At 41.5% G+C, this 24,064-nt stretch overlaps 1 protein-coding gene across 3 annotated transcripts in view; it reads right to left on the bottom strand.

The window, feature by feature from the left end:
- Positions 1–24,064, bottom strand: part of RPRD1B (regulation of nuclear pre-mRNA domain containing 1B) — a 43,924-nt gene that overhangs the window by 15,887 nt on the left and 3,973 nt on the right. For 2 of the 3 annotated variants that reach the window (XM_054045548.1, XM_054045547.1), the window contains exons 3-7: positions 22,916–23,049; positions 11,229–11,341; positions 10,319–10,393; positions 7,277–7,403; positions 5,708–5,883 (exon numbers count right to left, since the gene is read on the bottom strand). In XM_054045548.1, coding sequence (XP_053901523.1) covers positions 5,708–5,883; positions 7,277–7,403; positions 10,319–10,393; positions 11,229–11,341; positions 22,916–23,049 — 625 coding nt within the window. The remainder of the gene's footprint in view (positions 1–5,707; positions 5,884–7,276; positions 7,404–10,318; positions 10,394–11,228; positions 11,342–22,915; positions 23,050–24,064) is intronic. The other variant, XM_054045549.1, reaches the window with a different exon arrangement.

Raw genomic sequence — 24,064 nt, 5'->3', positions numbered from 1 at the left:
GCATTCTCCAGACAGTCCAGTTCTATAGCAGCAATTACACCTCTACCCCGATATAACGGGAATTCGGATACAACACGGTAAAGCAGTGCTCCGGGGGGGGGGGGGGGGGAAGAGAGAGAGAGAGAACGACACACACTCTGGCGGATCAAAGCAAGTTCGATATAACGCGGTTTCACCTAGAACGCAGTAAGATTTTTTGGCTCCCGAGGTCAGCATTATATCAGGGTAGAGGTGTACTAGATTATCTTGGTGGTCCAGCTCAGAGACTTCTTACTTCACTCAGCGTGTGCCAGAGACAGAGAGAACTTGTAGCCTGCTTCAGTGGTTCCCTCGGACTCACCTAGTGCTCTATTCACTAGGCAGCTTAGCTATCCGTGCCTATACGCTTCTTGGATGCAAACAGGAATCCAGTTCTTCTCTACAGAAGAGTGAAGAGAGCATGCACTGTAACCCAAATAATTCCCCATTGTGGAGAAAGCGGCAGCTATAGGCAAGTTCATGCAGGGCATGAGTAGCTTGGGAAAATGACAAATTTCATGGCCACACAATCATGGAGTCCATGTAACGCTAAGTGAGATGACGGGGGCAGTTCACACCTCTGAACTATTCTTTGAGGCTCTTGGCAGACTCAGACAGCCATTGGTTTACACTCAGGTCACATTGTCAAAAGTTATCTTTGCAACTGTAAGGTCACAAAACTTTTAATTGAAAGCAGAGATAATGGATCTCAATGTTCAGCAACAGGTGAATTCTGCGGAAAATTGCTTGATTGCAGAATCATGGAATATACAGAAGCCTGGATAGAATAAGCAACATACCCTGTCCCAAAGAGCATACAAAAAAGCATACGAAGATGACAAATGAGAAGGAACGAAAAGAGGGAACAGTCCATAGCATTGACTTTATAAACCAAAGCTACAGCCGTGAACACCATTTCTCACTCCCCGAGGTTAGACTTCTGCAAGAAGAGTCATTCTGCTGTTTTGTTCCACCTAGTCCTGATCTACTGCAGATATCACATATACTTTAGATAGCCATTCTTCCATAGGATCGGAGATGTTCTGGTAGGACTTTCACTTATGTGGCTCCATCTATTCGGCTACCTTCATTTTACAATCATCTGGCAACTTGAACATGGAGGCCGTCTCCTCCATTGAATATCTTCCCTATAGTTCTCAGTTTCCAGTTTTATATGGTGTAACTGATGTGCTGGTTTTTCTTAGGTAGCTATTGTCATTTATTTCAACAGGCACAGCTGCACTTGGCTTCACAGTAACTAGCACAGACACTTAACTTTGCAGGTTCTGGCACAGTTTTTACTCTCAATATGCTTTTATTTGATCAGCATTTCAGTGGGATCTTCGGCGATCCAAAAAATATCCGTACCAAAAGATCAGAAACTTAGATTTGAGTCATCTATTCATCAGCAATAGGAAGCCATGGCCTCCAATAAGAATGTTTAGACATGCTAAGGTATTGAAATACTGATTCTTGTGTCCATTACTTTATGTAATGGATTTTAGTGCCTGAAGGGCCCATTACAATACTGTAACCTGACCTCCTGCATAAAACAGACCCTAGAATTTCACCCTGTAATTCCTGCATCAAGCCCACAAGTTCTGGTTGTGCTAGAGCATCTCTTTTCAGAAAGGAATCCAGAACTCCCGGTGATGGCGAACTCACCCCATCCCTTGATCAAGTGTTCCAAAGGTACCCTCAAATATTTGAGCTTAATTTCCAGTCCGCAGTGGTATAGCTTCAGCTTCTAGCCAATGGATCTTGTTAAACCTTTCCTAAATTAAAGAGTCTTCTACTATCAGAAATCTTCTCCCCACGTACATATAGACTGGAGTCACGTTTTATTCTTTGGTAAACTACACAGATTTAAGAAACTCACTGTAGGGCGAAGTGGGTGAGGTAATAGCTTTTATTGGACCAATTGCTGTTGGCAGGTTTTTCAGACCATGAATCTTTTTTGTAGCTCTATGAACCATTTCCAATTTTTCAACATCCTTTTGGAAGCACTGACAACAGAACTGGACACAGTGTTCTATTAATGGCCTCACCCATGCTGAAGACAGACATACCACCACCTCCCTACTCCTATTTGATATTCCCATTTACACCTCCAAGGACCTCACTAACTCTCTTCACCGAAGCACTGCACTGGGAGCTACTGTGCAGCTGGTTATCCAGCAATGACCCCCAATTCCTTTTCAGAGTTACTGTTTAAGACAAAGTTCCACAGCATGTGGGGCCTACATTCTTTCCCCCTAGATGTCTTTTCTCTCAGACTCAACACCCAGTACTAGCTTCCCCCTCAAACCATCAGTTTGTGGGTTTCTTAGTACTATAGCAGCCTTTGAATTCACTCATGCAAATCTTTGCCACTGCTCACTCATGAATTGTAGCCCACTTGTCCAACCTCATCTTTTCTAATATATCATGTCTTGAAAGGATTTTATGTGACTGAGGACAGTATGAGCTTTTGGCACCCTGGACTTATTTCAAAATCTCTTGAGTAATAGCCTACGATGAGTAAATACTCCCATTCAATGTAAATAACGTTTGTTTGTAGAATTTGCCATGGTTGATGAAAGGCAGTAGTATTGGACTATTTAAATTAAATAAGAACTCCAGTGTTTAGACAGCCAAAGTTCCCTTCCCAGACACAGGGCTTAGCTATTTTTATTACGATCTCAAAGAAAAAAAAGTTACTTGTGTGTGCAACCCCAGTACCTTGACGATCCACAATGGATTTACAATTTTTGATCAGACAGAGATACTGGCACTTCTCATGACTCGACAGAATAAAATCCTGGTTCATATTACCAAAAAAGAGCCTACTTTCTCTCGTCTCAGTCACTTTTAACAGAAAAGCTGATGAAGTAAACAGTCCACCCTGAAACAGAATTTTGCTTTTAAAAACCCATCTCAGCTGAAAGCAAGGTTTGTTTTTGTAAACACATACAGCTAGCAATTTGAGAGGTTTGGAAAAAGGTCATGATGGAGCACAACACGTCATGGAGAAGTATTAGGAACAGGGTTTTTAATTTAAATAAAATTTAATTTAAAATCTGAGTATTTACATGTTGCTAATTCTTTACTTTCTTCTTATTTTATAGACTTAAATTGCTAGAGTGGATGTTTTGTTCTTGTTTCTTTAGTATCCTGTAAGAATTTCAAATATTTTCTGTTAAGAGATTACACACTTAAAAACGCCCATATATGCTGAACGAGATAAACTCAGTCTCATTAACATTTGTTACTGTGAGAACACCAGAAACTCAAACACAAAACTGATAAGCAAATAGTCTGGGCTACACATTTGCAACCAACAAAATTCTCCGTCATATTAAACTTCCACAAGTCAGGAAAGCTGAAATGCTTGTCCACTATACCCCAAAGGGTTTGCAGTACAACCTCAACATGACTTGCGCTTCTGTGTCACTTAACTGCTTTAATTTAATTTAAGACTCCTAGGGTTTTTTAAGTTTTGGCCTGAGGGTATACTGAGAGAGTATGCTGGACGTCTAGTTTTTCATTGTTAATGAGGCAACTGTGTTCTGAACTGACAAAGATTTCATGCCATTAAGAGACATTTTTAATAAAATACAAGTTTAGTCCTTAATGCGTCAAACACTTTTGCACATGCTAAAGTCAAGCATATGACTAGTCCCACTGAAGTCAATGGGACTATTTATGTGAATTAAATTACATAACTGCTTAACTGTTTGAAGAAGGATCAGTGCCTGAATTTTCATTATTTTGGCCTATAGCAGTTTGCTAACTTTCACATAAGAGAACTTACCAGAAGTGTCATTTCAAAACAAAACAAAACCCACAGCATTTATAACTTGGTTTATAATAAACTTTAGATTAGAGTTGCTATAGCACAAGTTTCCAAATTAGTTTTACGATATCTCAAGCTGATTCAAATCTAGGATTTTTAAAATGCATGCTGAAGCATTCTGCTTTTTATCGTAGGTGCCATTAAAGCAGTTAAGAAGTGTATGAGGGGCTCACAATCCCCTTCCTGCAGAAATGAACTGGAGTTTTATCACTGACTTCAGTGAAAGATGGATCTGACCCAAGGTTTCTATTGGCATTTTCAGTAAATAAAGTAACCGATGCCAGAAAGCAGTTTTTATGGCTTCTTTTGTACTCTTGATAACTCAAGTGCTTTATAATGAATCAACTATGGGAAAACCACAATAAACTCAATTCTCAAATCAGCTTCTGGAGATCAAATAAATTTGCTAGATAGATAGTTAAAGCCTAACAATCTTTAGATTTTTGAATGCAACAGTCCTAAATCTTCTGGCTGATTTTAACTCTGGATGGATAATGTACAGTATACTCAAGTTACTATGTATAGACATAGGATGAAAACCTATGGCCAAAACGGAGTACAAGTTAAATAGTACTGCCTAGCATTCCAGGAGAGAAGACGAGTTGTGATGGAAAGAGGGCACACAAAGGGTTGAACTGCTCTGCAATCCAGTCTCCTTCTAGAAGACTATGTCCTCTGTAACTCTCATTCCACCCAACAGCAGCTGCTCATAATAATCAGCATCTGACAGTGTAGAGGAAGCCCATAATGTGTCGCCCAGGGGCAGTTCAACAGATGGCAGAGTGACATACAACCAGAATCATTAATTAAACTGCCATATTAGTCCCACGACATGGTGCTTAAAACACTTCCTCAGTGAAAGAAGAACATTTCAGATAAATGACCGTCTGCTGTTCCCCATGTACTCGCTCTAGGGCTTCTGGTCATTATTGAGTTCCAGTCAGAACAGTTTTAGTTTTACAGCAGTTTCTTGCCCTCCAAGTTCAAGCTGGCTACAGCATGAAGTCTGAGTTGTCATCTTTCTACATCACCACTATCTGTTCCTTCATATAAAAAGCAACAGAGGGTCCTGTGGCACCTTTGAGACTAACAGAAGTATTGGGAGCATAAGCTTTCGTGGGTAAGAACCTCACTTCTTCAGATGCAAGACTTGCATCTGAAGAAGTGAGGTTCTTACCCACGAAAGCTTATGCTCCCAATACTTCTGTTAGTCTCAAAGGTGCCACAGGACCCTCTGTTGCTTTTTACAGATTCAGACTAACACGGCTACCCCTCTGATACTTGTTCCTTCATATAAGCACTGCACATAAAGGCAGTTAAGAGCACCACCAGTTTTTGGTTAAGCAGGGTTGGCAGTACTAAAAAACACATTTGACAAGTGTTCTCAGCAAACAGGACCTTCAAGTCAGACAAGCAGCAACCAACTATATACAAAATATACTAAAAGCATCAGTTACTTGCAGGAAGGGGTAACATGGACACTTGATTTCTTTTTGAGATAGGGATTTCATTCAAGAAAAACCCTGAAATGAACCAGGACTGAACATCAAAAATGTTGGATGATAAATCTATTTTTTGAGACAGATTGTTTTAAGTTCTAGAGCTTCCTTCTCCATCTACTGTTGTGCTGGACATCTGAGTTCAGCAGTTCACAGTTTTTAATTTATTTATTTACAGAAAACAAAAAATTCCTCAGGCCTGTTTTCTTCCAACAGCAAAGGGCTCCAGGGAGAACTAAATTGCTACATTACCTCACATCATTCTCATTTAAAAGAAAAAATGTTTAAGTTTGAAGGCAAGTATGTGTGTTTGGTAGGAGGATAAGGTTTCAGCATTGTTCTGAGCAGTACTCACTTCTAACTTTTTCTCTTTCTCTGTCAATACATCCTTCTGGTTCTGAGTGTACTCAATCAGCATGCGTGCCAGCTGGCGTCGGTCTTCCAACTCTGCTGCCAGCCGCCCATTATACTCTGCTAGTAACAAACATGCTTCATCCACCGTTTTCGAAAGACGTTCTGCTGCCTCTTTGTCTACATGCAAAGGTGGTAAAAAAATGTACATGGACTTAGTTAAAAACCTTTTATTCTTTGAAAAAAGGCTCTAATCCAACAACATTTTATTCACAAGAGTTATCCAGGGTTTATAAGAAAATGAGTTGTAATCAAGAGATTTAAGGGACACCCAAAAATTGCTAAGACTAACAACCTGAAAATGGAAGAAGATTTAAAAACAGAACTAGTTGGTCATTTTTAGTCTTGCAGATCTAACAGTGGAGGTCTGATCTATACTTAAACTAGCTCAACCTAGCTACATCACTCAGGGTGCGAAATAATTCATACGCTGAATGCCACAGTTAGGTTGACCTAACCCCCAGTGTAGATGCAGCTAGGTTGAGAGAAGATTTTTTTCTGTCAACTACACTACCGCCCCCTGGAGAGGACGATTAACTACACTGATGGGAAAAACCCCTTCCGTTGCTGAAGGAAGAGTCTACACTACAGAGACATATTGGTACAGCTGCAGCACCAGAGCTGTGCCACTGTTGCAATTGTGCTAACACTCCCTTAGAAGTTGTTTTTGTGGATCTTTTATGAGCTGTTAATTATACCAGAATATTAGCTTACATTAACAGAATGTCTTCTGTCACATCATGGGGCCCTAGCATTTATGCAAGATGTGCACTGCATGATGGATCTTATGCCTGAGAATATTTATCAACACACACAACACAAGCTTGCACATAAATACGCACTTGTCCTTCTCACCGCTGGACATGATGAGCACACACTACAAAGACTTGAATAAGTGGTAGGCCTAATAGAATTCTAAAATTAAAAAAGTTAAGAATACTCGCAAAAAACAGAATTGATTTTGACTCTTATTTGCATGTGCTCCCCGGTTCTTAAACATTTTTCAAACATGGATGCATAAATTTATATGCACCCAAATATAATTGGTCAGCACATCTGAGCACCCACTTCCTATTGCAGACAAAGGGAACTGCAGGTACTCAGCTCTGGGGGGGAAGGGGAGGGAAGGAGAAGAGAAATCAGGCCACTTAATATACATAAATATATATTTACTACTTAACTTTCAGCACCTGAGTTTGAAAATTCTGGCTCTAGTTTCTTTTCAGAACTAGAGAATGAAGCTGTCAAAAGTTGGTTGAGGAAAGGACAGTGAATACAGGCTCTCCAAGTATAAAAATCCTTGTAAACACAATTTGGTTTTGGCCCAAGGAACGTAAGGAGAGATGTAAATCTTGCCTCCAACCACATGCCAGAAGATTTATACCTGCTAACTGTTAGGGAGCTATAAAGCTGGCATGCATAAAGGGCATGAGGTGCATCCATCCCACTCATTATAGTTACTTGAAAGTCAAATCCCTCTACGCTCATTTTCATTCATCTTCTAGCTTCTTACCTGTAATTTTCTCCAGCAGTGACACATCTTGAACTTCCTGTGGCAGTGAGGCAATTTTCTGCCGCACTGTGGCATCTCCTGATGCTGCATTTTCCAGGTCCTGCAGGGCTTTGATCAAGTCCTCAGTCTGCAGAATGGAAAGACAAAAAACAGACAGTTTTCAAATGGAGTAGCAGGTAACTGCAGCACTGTCAAGTTCTAAACAGGACTACTGCTAAGCCATTTTCTCTAGCTATTGTCATTGCACCACAGGCTGAGATCACTTACCTTTTAAAGTGCTTTTTAGTGTCCTACTTTCTCCTTACACTCAGTACTGCAGCAAGTACCTGTACATAGTATCCACTAAACTCTAAAATAGCCCAAAACTATGGACTCTTGCATAAGTACAATACACTTATCTTAACAGGGACATTGCAGTGGACATTCATCCCAATTAAGAGAAGAGAACATTTAAAAATAAGGCCGAAAAGATGAAGGACAACACTATGCAGATTAGAGAAATAAAAATATTCCTGACATTTCACTTCTGCATTTGGTCTATTTCTTTTCATCTCAATATTTTGCCTTTGAGGGTTGTTTTTATTTTGCCTTGACCAAGAGGCAAATTTACATGCAAATTTATTCAACTGCATACATGTACCTTAGGATAATATGGAGAGGGCACATTTTATAAATCCAAAAGATTAAATAAACCAGACTTTCTGAACAACACCTAGTTAAGATGGGAGGTGTGGGAGATACGCTGGAGGGTAGCGATAGGATACAGAAGGACCTAGACAAATTAGAGGATTGGGCCAAAAGAAACCTGATGAGGTTCAACAAGGACAAGTGCAGAGTCCTGCACTTAGGACGGAAGAATCCCATGTACAGCTACAGGCTGGGGACCGAGTGGCCAGGCTGCAGTTCTGCAGAAAAGGACCTAGGGGTTACGGTGGACCGAAAAGCTGGATATGAGTCAACAGTGTGCCCTTGTTGCCAAGAAGGCTAACGGCATTTTGGGCTGTATAAGTAGGAGCATTGCCAGCAGATTGAGGGATGCGATCATTCCCCTCTATTCTATGAGGCGGCTTCACTTGGAGTACTGTGTCCAGTTTTGGACCCCACACTACAAGAAGGATGTGGAAAAATTGGAGAGAGTCCAGCGGAGGGCAACAAAAATGATTAGGGGTCTGGAGCACATGACTTATGAGGAGAGGCTGAGGGAACTGGGATTGTTTAGTCGCCAGAAGAGAAGAGTGAGGGGGGATTTGATAGCTGCTTTCAACTACCTGAAGGGGGATTCCAAAGAAGATGGAGCTCGGCTGTTCTCAGTGGTGGCAGATGACAGAACAAGGAGCAATGGTCTCAAGTTGCAGTGGGGGAGGTTTAGGTTGGATATTAGGAAACACTATTTCACTAGGAGGGTGGTGCAGCACTGGAATGGGTTACCTAGGGAGGTGGTGGAATCTCCATCCTTGGAGGTTTTTAAGGTCAGGCTTGACAAAGCCCTGGCTGGGATGATTTAGTTGGAGTTGGTCCTGCTTTGAGCAAGGGGTTGGACTAGATGACCTCCCGTGGTTCCTTCCAACCCTGATATTCTAGGATTCTAAGCACCGCATACTCACTTGGCACCAGCTAAAAATCATCCTTTTTAAAGCAGACTTTAAAGCCATTGCCATTCCTTCACTAGCTCAACTGATTCTTTGGGAATATAATTGCAATGTAACTGACTGATATTGTACTCCATTAATCCCATTCTGCCAGTTTTATTTAGTTCTTTGCAATAAAAGTGGGAGACTGGGCAACAAAATGGCAGATGAAATTCAACGTTGATAAATGCAAAGAACTAAATAAATGCACTTTGGAAAACATAATCCCAACTATACATATAAAATGATGGTCTAAATTAGCTGTTACCACTCAAGAAAGATCTTGGAGTCATTGTGGATAGTTCTCTGAAAACATCCACTCAATGTGCAGTGGCAGTCAAAAAAAGCAAACAGAACGTTGACAATCATTAAGAAAGGGATAGATAATAGGACAGAAAATATCATGTTGCCTCTATATAAATCCATGGTTCGCCCACATCTTGAATACTGCGTGCAGATGTGGTCGCCCCATCTCAAAAAAGAGATATTGGACTTGGAAAAGGTTCAGAAAAGGGCAACAAAAATGATTAGGGATATGGAACAGCTTCTGTATGAGAAGAGATTAATAAGACTGGGACTTTTCAGCTTGGAAAAGAGACGACTAAGAGGGGATCTGATAGAGATCTATAAAATCATGACTGAGGTGGAGAAAGTAAATAAGGAAGTGTTATTTACTCCTCCTCATAACATAAGAGCTAGGAGTCACCAAATGAAATTAATAGACAGCAGGTTTAAAACAAACAAAAGGAAGCATTTCTTCACACAACACACAGTCAACCTGAGGAACTCTTTGCCAGAGGATGTCGTGAAGGCCAAGATGATAACAGGGTTCAAAAGAGAACTAGATAAGTTCCTGGAGGATAGGTCCATCAATGGCTATTAGCCAGGATGGGTAGGGATGGTGTCCCTAGCCTCTGTTTGCCAGAAGCTAGGAATGGGCGATAGGGGATGGATCACTTGGTGATTACCTGTTCCGTTCATTCCCTCTGGAGCACCCAGCATTGGCCACGGTCGGCAGACAGGACACTGGGCTAGATAGACCTTTGGTCTGACCCAGTATGGCCATTCTGATGTTAACAACCAGCAAATGGAATGGCCACTGAGAAAGATCCACCAGTGCAACTGAACAAACCCACATTGCTTTTACTAACCTAGTCAAAAGGAGAATCTGGGTGATGGGAGCATTAATAGAGCCCAAAGAAAGGGAGAAGGGGAGAGAGACATTAACCAGGAAAACCACAAATGTTCAGTTTTATTTTGTTTTAAAAAGCATTGAAGGATTTGATGATTTTGCTGGCATCAGCTAGGCGAAATTTGTAGTGCTGATTTTATCCTCCAGTTTCAGTAATTAATTTTTAGGTACACATTCAAAACGTTCATTACAAAAATACAGAAATTTCTTAAGTACACACACCTTTTCAATGTTTATGCTGGCTTGAAGAACCAAAGGATGTTCACTGTCTGCTTGACATACATACTTCCTTGTAAGCTACATAATGATTTCCAATAAGTGACAAATTAAACGCGTGTTAAAAACAAGCCAAAAGCTGTAAGCTATCTGCAGTAAAAGCTCTCATTTCCTCGACTCATGTAATTTTGTAGTATTTACACCACACATCTGGCAGACTGTTTAACTCTTCACCTTCCTTCAAAACAGCCACAGATTTAACATAAGGCCAATTGTAGCCTTAAAGAGGAGAGTTTTGATTATACTGTCTATTTCATTTCTGTTATCTCCGGGGCCTTAAAACCACACTCCAACCAGTCCCAAACTAAGGTTCAAAATGTTCTCAACTGACTTTAGTTTCCAACTCCATACAAATCCATTTAATGCTGATCTTTTGCAGCTACAGGGTATACAAAACTTGCGGTTGGTTTTTTTGTCAGGCTGTATTCTACCTGAAACCCAAATGAAATTTCTTGAGTCAATGTTCATGCACTGGATTTGAGAGTTCATGAGTCGATTATATATAATCTATCTTTTGTTTTTGTTTTGTTTCAAAGTTAAAAACACAACACACTGGCAGTAATGCAGGAGCCTTGGTTCAGCCTAGATTAAATCAGACCTACCCAGGTTTTTATTGTTAAGGAGAACTTTTGGAATAGCATTCACAACAGAATGCATCTATGATCCCTTCCTCTTCCCCACCACCAAACAGACAACCCAGTGGTTTAATAAAACTGTTGTTACACATTGGCTTCCAAGCGTAAATTGTATTTCTCCATTAATTACATTTTACTTGTTAATGGCTCCACCTTGTGGCTATGTCTTTATAAGAGGTCACCTTTCACAATTTCTCAGATCCTCAGCCCTCCAAACATACCAGTAATGGCCCAGTGCTGGGGTCCTGGGGTGAGTAGCTCCCAGGGTAATCCTCATCTTCTTCCTCTTGTATCTGCTGAAATGTCCGCTTCAAGGACTTTTTCTCCTCTGTAACTGCAGACACACACAGTCTCAATACAAGCCATTCAAGCCTGATGCCATATGTGCATTCTTCAACAGAATCTTAACTACCTACATTTTCAAAAGTTGTACCAGATGCTTTCATGATCTCTAGATAGAGGGTCAATCTACAATTTAATTTTCTTTACAGAAGGCTAATTTATGTATCACTTTCAGAATGATCAGCAGCATAAGGGCAAAAGAACCATCACTTACAGTAACTGGAGTTCTTGGAGAACAATCTATGTGAACAAAAGCAGACGTAAGCACAAGCTGGGAACATTCTGGACAGCAGTGTCCCTTGGGGCTGTGCATTCACCTGTATGCTCTTATGCTCCCTATAAAGGGCAAAGCACCCCAACCATCACTTAATTTCGTCACTAATACAGAATATCCAGGCAAGCAAAGCAGATCACAGGATCTGTGTGGACAAAAGCATCTCAGAGAATTCCAGTTACTGAACGTTAAGTAACCTCTTTCTTCAAGCATTTGTCTATGCAGATCCCGCTGTAGATGAGTGACTAGCAGTTAGCACTTCTACTGCCTACCTTGAGGGGTATCTAAATAACAACAGCAGGAAAGCCTTTCCAACTGCGAATCTGAGCTAGAAGCTTCACAATGGAGTAGTAATAGATAAACATATGTACCGAAGACCACATAATTGCCCTACAAGTCTCAAATAGGAGGGTCACCTAAAACAAGCTATTGATGTTGACTGAGCCTAGTAGAGTGTGCCCTAAGTCGAGAAGGAAGAAGTAGTTTATTTAATAGAATAGGAAATCTTACAGCAGTCTGTAACCCATTTAGAGATCTTTAAGAGAAACACCCTGCCCTTGAAACTTATCACAAAGAGCCTGGATGCTTTATGAAATAGCTTTATACTGGAAAGATAAAGAGAATAACCCTAAGAATGTCTAATTTGTGGAGTTTAGCCTCAGCAGAAGAATCATGTGGTTTAGGGAAAATGTGTAAATTGGTTTATATGAAAATCCAAAACCACTTTCCAAAAAATGTTGGATATGGCCTGAGTCACTGTCTTTATGAAAAGGAACTAATGGAGGACTTGACATCAAAGTCTGAAATATCACTCACCCTCTAAGCCAAGCTGATGCCATTTTAACAGAGAGGGGATATAGTAAATATTACAACCTGGGTTCAAAGCGTGGGTATATCAAAGATAGGAGCACCACATTCAAGTCCCAGACAGGTAACTATGCCTCACTGATGGAAATGTATGAATTGGGCCATCTTAAAAAAAAAAACACCCAATCAATCCAGATACCACTCGGGGTGGGGGGGTGGACTAACCCTCAACAGATAGAGGGATATATTAGCCAGATGAACTCTATTAGAACTAAGCAATCATGTGTTTCAAACCCAATTAGTCCAAGATAGATGGAGTAGAAGATTCCACAGGCTGAAGAGGTCTCTGAACGGGACCGCAGTGAGAAATGTTTCCACTTAACTTGGCATGTACTTCTAATAGAGGCCCTTCTGCTATGGATCCAAACCTCCCATACAGCTGCTAAGCAGCTTCTGTCCACAGAAATTTGGCCAGGTAGTCTGTCAAATGTATGGGTGCAGCATCAGGCCTTGGTTCTGATAAACAACATGGAGGAGTTTTGGGAAGTTGAAGAGGTTGCCTGATTGACAGATGTATCAGGTCAGAATACTAGAACTGACATGTCCTTCTGAGGACTGAGAATTAGCAGAATAGGAAGAAGACATAAGTAAGTTATTTTCCCACTCAACCAGAAATACATCTGCCATAGATGCTGGTCTTATGTCTCATCAGCACAACACTGGACATTTCGTGTTCACATTGGTAGCAAACCAATTCAGCAACTCCCCACCTTAGGAATATTTTGTCTAGAACAGAGTCTTTTAACTCCCATTTATGAGTGAAGGAACTCTTCTGCTTAGCTGATCTTCCACAGGGCCATCAGATTAATCGGATGCAGAATGCACCAATCCCATGGATGTGTTGCTTCCTGACATCAGGGGGATAATCTCACTCTCCCCCTTGTCTGTTTATATAGTTCATAGCCAGGATATAATCCATCTGAATTTGAGCAGCAGTACCTTGAAGGAGAAGCAGGAACACCTTGCAAGCCAGCTGAAAGGCCATGTGCTCTAATGCATTTATGTGTAATTGAGACTGTACATGACCATGTGCCATGTATCTGGAGAGAGTCCAAATGTGCACTCCAGCCTTGATTGGCTGCATTTTTCAGAGTCTTTGAAGGAGATGGTGAATGAAACAGAGTAGCCAGATGGACGTTTTGAGGGTCTGTCCACCAAAGTAGGTATGACAGCATTACAGAGGAACTTCTAGGGGGAAGTTCGTACCATGTTTGGCTGGAGGATAAACATCCTTAGCCAACCCCAAAGGAGGCCAGAGACAACCATGATAGTCACATAAGTATAAACTACCATATAACCCAGAAAATTGAGTCAGACGGTCAGTGTGGTTCCTGGATGAGACTGAATGCATGACCTGAGGCAATTCTTTATGGAAAAATCTTTGAAGGAAAAATCCTGCCAAGTGGAAGTGGAGCACAGCCCCTATAAATTCTATGGATGAGTAGGGGTGAGAGGAGAAGTGTCTGAATTGACCCTGAGGCCCAGTCTGGAAAACGACTGTAGAACTGTGAAAACATCCTTGCTGAAATGGGTGATGGGCCACTAGTTGAGAAGGCAAGTGGGGTGAAGGGTGGGATTTATGATAGGAGAGTAACGCATGTTTGTATTGTGAAGGGAAGGCATCAAAGGAGAGTGAGAGGTTAAAGAGAAGAGTAAGGAAGGAGATGAAAGTGGGCATGAGGCAGATCAGGGGATGGAGTCACTGGGGCAAGTGGAGGGGTTAGAGGAAGATAGCCAATCAGAAATTTCTGCATCTCTGACCAGGGAGAAGGAGGAGGGAGTTGTAGGAAGGAAGGAAGGGAAGGTTATGTTGGATTTTCAATTTTCTCTTGGAAAAAAAAAAATAATAATAATCAGCAGTAGAAGGTAGAGGGGATTCCTTTGAAGTGACGCGTTTTCTTAGAAAGATGAGAAGCACTTTGCTGCTACAGATATGAAGCAGATACCTTGAGAAGGCCTTATATCGGCTTTGCTTCCTCTTTTACCAGGGTATGTATAGTACCAGATACTGAAGCATCACACTAGAGTCCTTTGAAGAGTGAAGTACCTTGTCATTTTGAAAGGAAGGTCTTCAATTGCGGTCTGAACCTCCTTCAGTATGTCTAAGACCATGATGTTCAGTGCTTATTGATTGTTGTGAGGTGAGTGGGCACTGCAATGTCAGCTTTGCCAGGTCTCTGGATGCTTCTATCTTCCCCACCAGTTGGTCCTCCACAGTCACAGCCTTCAACTTACCTCTGGTGCCTTGAGGAAGTTTGTCTCTTAGCTGTAAGACTTTCTCCCACTGCAGAAAATTGAACTGCACCAACAAAGCCTGATAGTTGGCAGTACAGATCTGCAAGCCAGCAGAGGAATAAACCTTATTGCCCTAAGAAAATCCATCTGCTGGGGCTCATCTCTGTACATAGATTAAGGGGTGCAAGACAGCTTAGATTTGTCATGAGTTGCTGCCACAACTAAAAACTTGTTGAGGTTAAAATAAAATATTCAAATGTCTTAGTGGGAACCCCTTTGTACCTGCAACCTGCCCTCTTAGACGGATCAAAGATAGATGCCAGGATACGCCACAGATCCTTGGTTAATAGACATGACCAAGCAAACCTGGAATACTGGGTGCAAAATATCAAATAATTCACAAGACCTCTCCAGGATGACCTCTAGGAAAATCTCTAGGTGTCCACCATTCTTTTAAGAAGGTCTTTGAGTGCCTTGAAATAGTCTATTGTGGACATGGTAGATGGAGTCACAGCTTCACCAGGTGATAATGACGATATGGCTGGGGAAACCAATAGGTCCTCATACTCCTCCACAAGGCGTTCTTCCTCATTATGGGGGTCTTGTTCATAACTCTGAAAGAACTCTTGATGAGATAACGGAGCCTCCTTAGATGAATCATTAGGAGCAAGTGACCTTACTCTAAATATCAATGTAGCTGAATAAAAAGGGAGTAAAGCTGAGGGTTTCATACAGATCAACAGGGCCAAAACTTCACCCTGTATTGTGCCACAGAAATGCGTAGTACAGAACCTGAAACCTCTCTAAAGAGGAGATCTATGACAAAAGAGATTCCTTTCAAGGCTTCTCTCAAGTACTATTCTAGGCAGAGGAGGAGATCTGCTAGTACAGGGGTTCTCAAACTGGGGGTCGGGACCCCTCGGGGTGTCACCAGATTATTACATGGGGGGAGGAGGGGTTGCAAGCTGCCAGCCTCCACCTCAAACCCTGTTTTGCCTCCAGCATTTATAATTGTGTTAAATATATTTTTTTAATTTTTTTTTAATATATATGGGGGGGTCCACACTCAGAGGCTTGCTATGTGAAAGGGGTCACCAGTACAAAAGTTTGAGAACCACTGTGCTAGTAGAAGGGTTCCTGCTGCTATATGAAAATTACAGCGCAGATGAGTATAAGGAGACCCTCCCCTCAGGAGTAGAAACAGGAACAGATTCAGACATCATACTATGAGAAGTAAGCAATGATACCACAGAAGATGACCACAGATTTTCACTATCAATACCCTGGTTTCCAGGATCAGCAGGGACTTGGATGCTACAGATAAAGGAGAGACATCTAGCAAAGAGTACTCCAGTTTTAGGAGACTTAAAGGCAGCCTGGGCAATACTGATGTCAACAATATTGTGACTGGCCACACCAAAGCAAGAGTCTCAGTAAATGAGGTGGTCTCATCAGGATGCGGTAGTGATGAATCTGTGGCATACAGTATCAATGCCAACCGTAGCAAGAAAGCACTGTCAGTCACTGAAGACAGAGGACGTGGTATAGCAGCTGAAAAATGGGATCCCCCAGTCTTTGAAAACACGAAGTACAGATGCAACTTCAAAGGCGCATGCTTGGGTAAGTCAGAGGCATGATGAATTTGAGCCTTCCTCTTGGCTGGCTGGGACCAGGGACAGCTATTCGTGCCAATGCCCATCCAGAGATTTTTTTGCCCCTTCCTACCTTGGGCAGTAGTAGACACTGACTGAGCTGAAGAGGACTGATGGAAAGGCTCAGAGTGTTTCAAGTAAGCATGACATCTTTTAGAGCCAGAAGCCCTCTTAGCACCTCAAGTAGCGTCTCTTGTAGCCAGCGCATTAGCTAAACCCAGCTTTGAGGCAGGAGCAGACTGCTTTTGAGGAGGATCCTTGGAGCCCGAGACTCTTCTCATTCGCTTTACCATCAGAATCAGCTTCAAGCAGGCATCACGAGCCTTCTGAGTGCACTTCAAACAAAAGTTACAAATAGAACGCTTGTTTAAGACCGGAGACGGCCCAAAACAAAAGAGGCATTTCATAGGCATAGCTGTCTCGCAGGCAGGGAGATTTTAAAAGCCAGGAGACCTATTCTCAGCCACCACACCTACTCCTTGGTACCAAGGTGAGACTCAGAAGAAACAAGGAAAAGTATTTTTTTTAAAAAGCCAATGTACTTTAATTAAACTTAACAAGACTCACCAACTATAAGATCCTAATCCTATCCAAAAGTAAGACGACACACAGGCTCTGACTAGCTACCATGGATGGCAGGAAATGGTTGGAGCTGCTCTGCCCTTTATACCCTTATTCTGGGGTGCCAGGGTGTACAGGGCACATGCACAGCCCCAACGGACACTGCTGGCTAAAAGACTCTGGGCTCGCATGCACGGGAGCACACATCCTACAGTGGGATCTGTGTGGACAAATGCTCAAAGACCCACCTGGTGTTTTAAACCTTGCTCGTTTATAAAAGAACCCCAAGAACAAGAAAATGAAAATATGAAATGCACAGTTTGCCACCAGTGTGGGACAAGTGAAAGTTCAGTCGGCTTTAGCTTATTAATTGCAGCAATTTAGCAACTTGAGCTATGGCCAAGGAACCTCAGTTTGAGAAATTCATTTCTGGAAAAAGATTAAGGTCGGTTTGTTTTACCACCAAATTACAAATCCCAACTAAAATACATCTTTTGGGACTGGACAGAAGGAGATCATCAGAAAAAAAGTCAGAGGCTGGGGACATGACTAAATACAAGAACCCCCCAAAAAACTATTACATATTATGGCCATGTGCTCCAGTGCATCTTCTGATACCTAACCCCTTTCTTTGGTTTCTGGGATGGGGGAAGACTATCCATTTCTGTTTACACGTACATTAGCTGGTAGCCTATCCAGGGTGGACATGAGCAATGCTGCTCTGCTCCAAACTGCCTCCTTCTCTACTGTCACCAGGCTGCCTCATGATAGTTACAGCTGGAGCCATCCCTCCCTGCTTTTCTCTCTCTCTGCTGGTGCTGCTCTTCTCTGCTCCCTCGGCTTCAGCACCGGCCTTGCCCCTCACATTCCAATCCTACACTAGAGCCAGCCTCTGCTACTGAGCTCAACAGGTCAGTTCCTTGTTCAGTTGTGCCACCCCCCAGCTGGTGGGTGAACAACAGATTTTTCAGTTTGTTGGCAATTAAAATAAATTGTTTGGGGTCAAACAAAAATGATAGTTTGACATTTTTCAACAAAAAAATATCAAGAAGGGGGGAGGGATAGCTCCGTGGTTTGAGCATTGGCCTGCTAAACCCAGGGTTGTGAGTTCAATCCTTGAGGGGGCCATTTAGGGAACTGGGGTGTAAAAAAAAACACCTGTCTGGGGATTTGTCCTGCTTTGAGCAGGGGGTTGGACTAGATGATCTCCTGAAGTCCCTTCCAACCCTGATATTCTATGTTTCTAAGTCGGTCCACACTGCTTTGGATTGTTATCGAGCAGAACCCATCATAAGCATGGACACACATCCCCTGGAATGATGGCTGAAGCATGAATGGACATACGAATCTTTAGCATATCTGCCACATAAATATCTTGTGATGCCGGCTACAACAGTGCCATGCAAACGCCTGTTCTCACTTTCAGGTGACATTGTAAACAAGAAGCAGGCAGCTTTGTCTCCTGCAAATATAAACAAACTTGTCTGTCTGAGCTGAACAAGAAGTAGGACTGAGTGGACTTGCAGGCTCTACAATTTTGCCTTGTTTTATTTTTGAATGCAGTTTTTTGTACATAATTCTACATTTGTAAGTTCAACTTCCATGATAAAGAGATTGCACTACAGTACTTGTATTAGGTGAATTGTAAAATACTATTTCTTTTGTTTTTTTACAGTGCAAATACCTGTAATAAAAAAATATAAAGTGAGCATTGTACACTTTGTATTCTGTGTTGTAATTGAAATCACTAGATTTGAAAATGTAGAAAACATCCCAAAATCTTTCAATAAATGGTATTCTATTCATTTTTTTAATTGCACGACAGCCCTAATCTTCAAGTATTTTCACCAATTGAAAGGGAAGGATTTACAAAGTGGCCAGAGGAGGAGAAGCTTCCCTCAACCCTAACCCAATGGAGTTATGGTTCTCACCCGAGATGTGGGAGACTGAGGTTCAACTCCTCTCTCTCTGGTGTGCAGAAAGGGTTCGTCTCCCACATGGCAGGAGAGAGCCTCATACCAGAATATCCCAGTGTCTCGGGCATTCTCAATCTCTCCTCTTGAAATGGTTCCACTTTTATAAATAACCATTGGAGCAGGGGTTGAACTTGGGTTGCCTGCATTCTAGGCGAAGGCTCTAACTACAAGGCTGTAGAATCACTCACTCTTTCCTTAGCCCAATGACTATCCACTGACATCACGACTAGGAGTTGTAACAGTAGCAATGACGGACCTGAAACTGCCTTTTCCCCACAAAAAAACTTCTCCAAAAATTTTTTGCTCAGCCTGTAATCCTGATAGAGTTAGCTCAAGCACTTCTCCCCTAGTTCACTTGCAAACCAGTCACATGGAAATAATCTATAAAGCTGGTATGTTTAATAGCTAGACAAAGGATTGTGCAACTGAAGTCCGCCCAGATCTAGTTTTTCTGACTTTTTAAGTGCTTAAAATATAAGTTAACTGAAACTAGGTAGCATATATAAAATTCATTTCTTGCTAAAGGAATGGGCTATTCAAATTCTACTAACAAACAGGAGATTAATTAGAAACTAGCTACAAGAATATCTTATTAGATACATTTAGGTTTGAAAGACATACAAACGCAATATAGATATCCACATATGTTTGCATGTATGTGAGAGAGAAATACGCCACATATTTCCTTGAGGAAACGGAAAGGCCTCCAGTATGGAAATAGCTTATAACTCATAAGAAGTGAAAGCTAAATAACAAATCTGCTTGCAAGATTTCTCTTCCTCCCCTCATGGGATTGTCTCCTCATAGATTCCAAGGCCAGAAAGTACCATTGTGATCATCCAGTCAGACCTCCTGTGTAACATAGGCCAGAGAACTTCCCCAAAATAATTCCGAGAGCAGATCTTAAATATAAAAAAAGAATCTAATCTTGATTTTAAAATTGCCAGTGATGGAGAATCAACCATGGCACTTAGTAAACTGTTCCAATGGTTAATTACCCTCGCTGTTAAAAATTTACACCTTGTTTCCAGTCTGAATTTGGCTAGTGTCAACTACTTCCAGCATTAGATTGCGTTATACCTTTTTCTGCTAGACTGAAAAGCCCATTAAATATTTGTTCCCTATGTAGATACTTTACAGACCATGATCAAGTCAACCCTTAACCTTCCCTTTATTAAACTAAATAGATTGATCCCTGAAGTGAACACCGTAAGGCAGGTTTTCTAATCCTTTACTCATTCTCACGGCTCTTCTCTTTCCAAGATAAACTGCGGACACCATATTACAGCCTTGGTGGCACCAGGGCCAAATACAGAGGTGATATAACCTCTCTACTCCTACCCGAGCTTCCCATTTATGCCTCCAAGGACTGCATTAGCCCTTGTGGCCACAGCATCACACTGGGAGCTCATGTTCAGCTGATTATCCACCATGACCGCCAAATCTTTCTCAGAGTCACTGCTTCCCAAGATAAGAGCCCTCCATTCTGTAAGTATGGCCTACATTCTTTGCTCCTAGATGTATATATTTAACCATATCAAAGTGCATATTTTCTTGCACTCAGCTTATCAAGTGATCCAGATAACTCTATGCGGGACTTGTCCTCTTCATTATTTACTACTCCCCAATGTGTGTTATCTGCAAACTTTCAGTGATGATTTTATGTTTTCTTCCTTAACTCATGCAATCCATTTTGTATCATAAAGATATGCACCCATAGGATACATAGCCAGTACAGGTTTCAAATTGATTAGAAATTAATTGCAATGATTTCAGTTAAATGAGAGGAAGAGGAGAAGGGCTACATCAAGCAAGCAGTGAATAATCAATATTAATATTTCTGCAATACAAAGTGTTCAGTTTTGATACTTTCCCTACTCAGTCTTCTATGGTGTCACCACATTTGGGCAAGTGTCACAGGTTCCTAAGCATACTGAAAGCTCTGGAATTTATTCAGAGCCATCCTGTTCAACAAATCACATCTATTCAAGCATATCTTATCAATCACTGTGGCTTTGTACAACAGTGTACATAGACTCATAGACTTTAAGGTCAGAAGGTACCAATATGATCGTCTAGTCTGACCTCCTGCACAACGCAGGCCACAGAATCTCACCCACCCACCTATTCCTGCAACAAACCGCTAACCTATGTCCGAGCCATTGAAGTCCTCAAATCATGGTTTAAAGACATCAAGGTGCAGAAAATCCTCCAGCAAGTGACCCGTGCCCCATGCTGCAGAGGAAGGCAAAAAACTCTCAGGGCCTCTGCCAATCTGCCCTGGAGGAAAATTCCTTCCCGACCCCAAATATGGCGATCAGCTAAACCCTGAGCATGTGGGCAAGACTCACCTGCCAGCACCCAGGAAAGAATTCTCTGTAGTAACTCAGATCCCAACTCATCTAACATCCGATCACAGACCATTGGGCATATTTAACACTAATAGTCAAAGATCAATTAATTGCCAAAATTAGGCTATCCCATCATACCATCCCCTCCATAAACTTATCAAGCTTAGTCTTGAAGCCAGATAGGTCTTTTGCCCCCACTACTCCCCTTGGAAGGCTGTTCCAGAACTTCACTCCTCTGACGGTTTGAATCCTTTGTCTAATTTCAAGTCTAAACTTCCTGATGGCCAGTTTAAATATAGACAACCACGCAGAATTTTCTGCTTTGAGTTACCACACAGTCTTAGGACTAAATGAATATACTTTTCTTTTATCAGAGTATCAAATATCCTCAGGAGTTCCAAGAATTTTGTTTAACGGAGCCACCTTTTGCCAACCTAAAGATATTTATACTACAGGATTTCCAACCTACCGTTTCCATGGTAGTTTGTAAATTCAGAAGCTACTGAAGTCAGTTTTTTCTGAAGGCTAATATCACACCTGCTTTTGTTACATACTGCAATCTTACTTGTGTTTGAAAAGCCACAAGGAAAACAAGCAAGAAGGTCAGTGTTTTTACTTTATGATCCACTCAATCTTTGATCTACCAGCTATAATGGTGGCTTTTGTGATATAGATGCCCACCAGGAATTGGACTGAAGTCAATTTAGGTCAGAAAGCCACTGAAAATCCATCACACAAAAGCCAGTTTCAGTTGTTACCAACACGAGTTAAAAAGAAACCAGCCAAACCAACTGCAATGTCATTTTCTAGTCTTCCACTTCCATTTGCCAAAAATTCACTGTTAAATCATGGTGATCTATAAGGATGACACAGACTGAGGAAGGGCATCCGAGGACCAAAGTGTGGAGAACAGACCATTGTAATGACCCACCTAACCATCCACTCTCGTGTCTGGAGGCAGGACAATTTTAGCTGTCAGAGTGCCCTGGAAACCAACAAGTTACATTGTCTTCTTGGTTGGACCATCACTGCAGTTGCCTGTTTCTACGGGCAAGCAGAAGAGTCCTAATCTCACCCTGGAGGTGGTGACAATGGTCACCATCGGGATTGTTCCTTATATCCCCAAAATCTACACACGTCTAGAAAGATAGATCCAGAGTGTATCCACTTGGAAGTGTGGAGTCAAACGACCTGGCGCAGGCCCATGGTAACAGGGCCATGAGGTCTCAGGCTAACAAACCAGATCCGTCATCTCTACTAATGCAAAATCTCTTCGAGACAATTAGTCCAGAGGTTTGCCTAAATGGCAAGCAGAAACCCAGAGCACCAAATCTTACAGCATGGCTCTACAGACTCTGGCTTGAAAGCCTATGGAGAGGGGTGGGCTTCAGAGGCCAAGCTCAGACACATACATGGCTGAGACTACGGTGCTAAAACAGCCAAGTCTTTAGACCCAGGTGTTTTAAAATGCAGTGTAGACTTACCCCTGGTGACTCCAGTGTCAGTTCTGACAGCAATTCTCCTAACCTTAGATGTACACGATACCAGGAACTGGCCTGTTTACCACCAGAGTTCTAATGTCAGTTAGTGACAGATGAACTTTTCAATGTGGTATTTGTTACTGCCTTTTTTTTTAAGCTGTGGTTTTACCTTTTGGTGGAGGGCTACTGGTGTCCTCCATAGAAAGTTTCAGCTGTTGTATGAACTCGCCGCCATACACGCTCCTTTCTTGCCAGATGTTAAGCAATCGCTCCAAGGGCTTTTTGCAGCCCTCATCTGCCTCTCTGTTCAAATATTTAAAAAAAAAAATAGTTAAAACTTTGGTTAAACAACATGAGCATGTTTTTTTAAAATGCCATCGTGCAAATTAGGAGTTGCACCCATCAGAGGAAGATGCAAGCTTGGGGACAGGCTTTCTTGTACCGTCTGGAGTACACGGTGCAAAATACTTAGGTAACATTTTTCCCTTAAGCTGGAACCCAGTGTGTAGAACTACCCGCAGTCTTTTCTGCCCGCCTCCCCATTGCAGAAGAACTTTTGCAGGGAGGGAAAAATAGTATCTTTCTGCTGTTGTAGAAAGAACTATGAAAATCCTACAAAGTTACCAGGTTTATAGTTTAAAATGTTCACGTCTAATGATTGTTTCAGTCAATGACATCCTAATTAAAAAGGAAATTGTTTGGGTCATTAGGCATTCAAATGAGAATTTACTTATTAAACATCAACCAAATTAGCAAGACTTCTAAGGAATAAGAAATAGTGCCAAGAGTTATGTAGTTATCCAGAACACACTGTCATTAGATGCTCTTTAATTCCCCTGTGCATTATAATTGTTTGGTTCAGGGACTAAGCTGGTCTCTAAATAGTATAACAATCCTAACTAGCTATGGACCATCTTATGACAGGAAGGAGGCCTATCATTTGATAACAGTTGATATGAGCCAGTAAAGCTCACACAATTTGGAACTACCAGATATATAGATTCTGAGACATAATTTAACTCTATAATCAGATCTCATCTAGTAGCATATTAAAATGATGTCTACACAAAAGCAAGACATAAAAGAACTGTACTCCAAAGCCCACTGATGAGACTGTATAGAAGAAGGAAGTTTAAATTAAGTTTTCTATAGGGAATATTCTAGCTAGTTACATGTTTCAGACTTATCTATAACTTTTTAGGTAGGTAAGTGAGATCTAGAAATAGATTTATTAGTTTAAATATGAAGATAATTTTTAAACTGCACATCTTTTGGAAAAACCAAATATAGCAGCTAATTAGCAGCACAGCAGCAGAAA

Source organism: Malaclemys terrapin, chromosome 12 (assembly GCF_027887155.1).
Source record: "Malaclemys terrapin pileata isolate rMalTer1 chromosome 12, rMalTer1.hap1, whole genome shotgun sequence".
NCBI classification, from domain to species: domain Eukaryota; kingdom Metazoa; phylum Chordata; order Testudines; family Emydidae; genus Malaclemys; species Malaclemys terrapin.
Note: the sequence above shows the minus strand (reverse complement) of the source record. Positions and strands in the feature narration are given on the sequence as shown.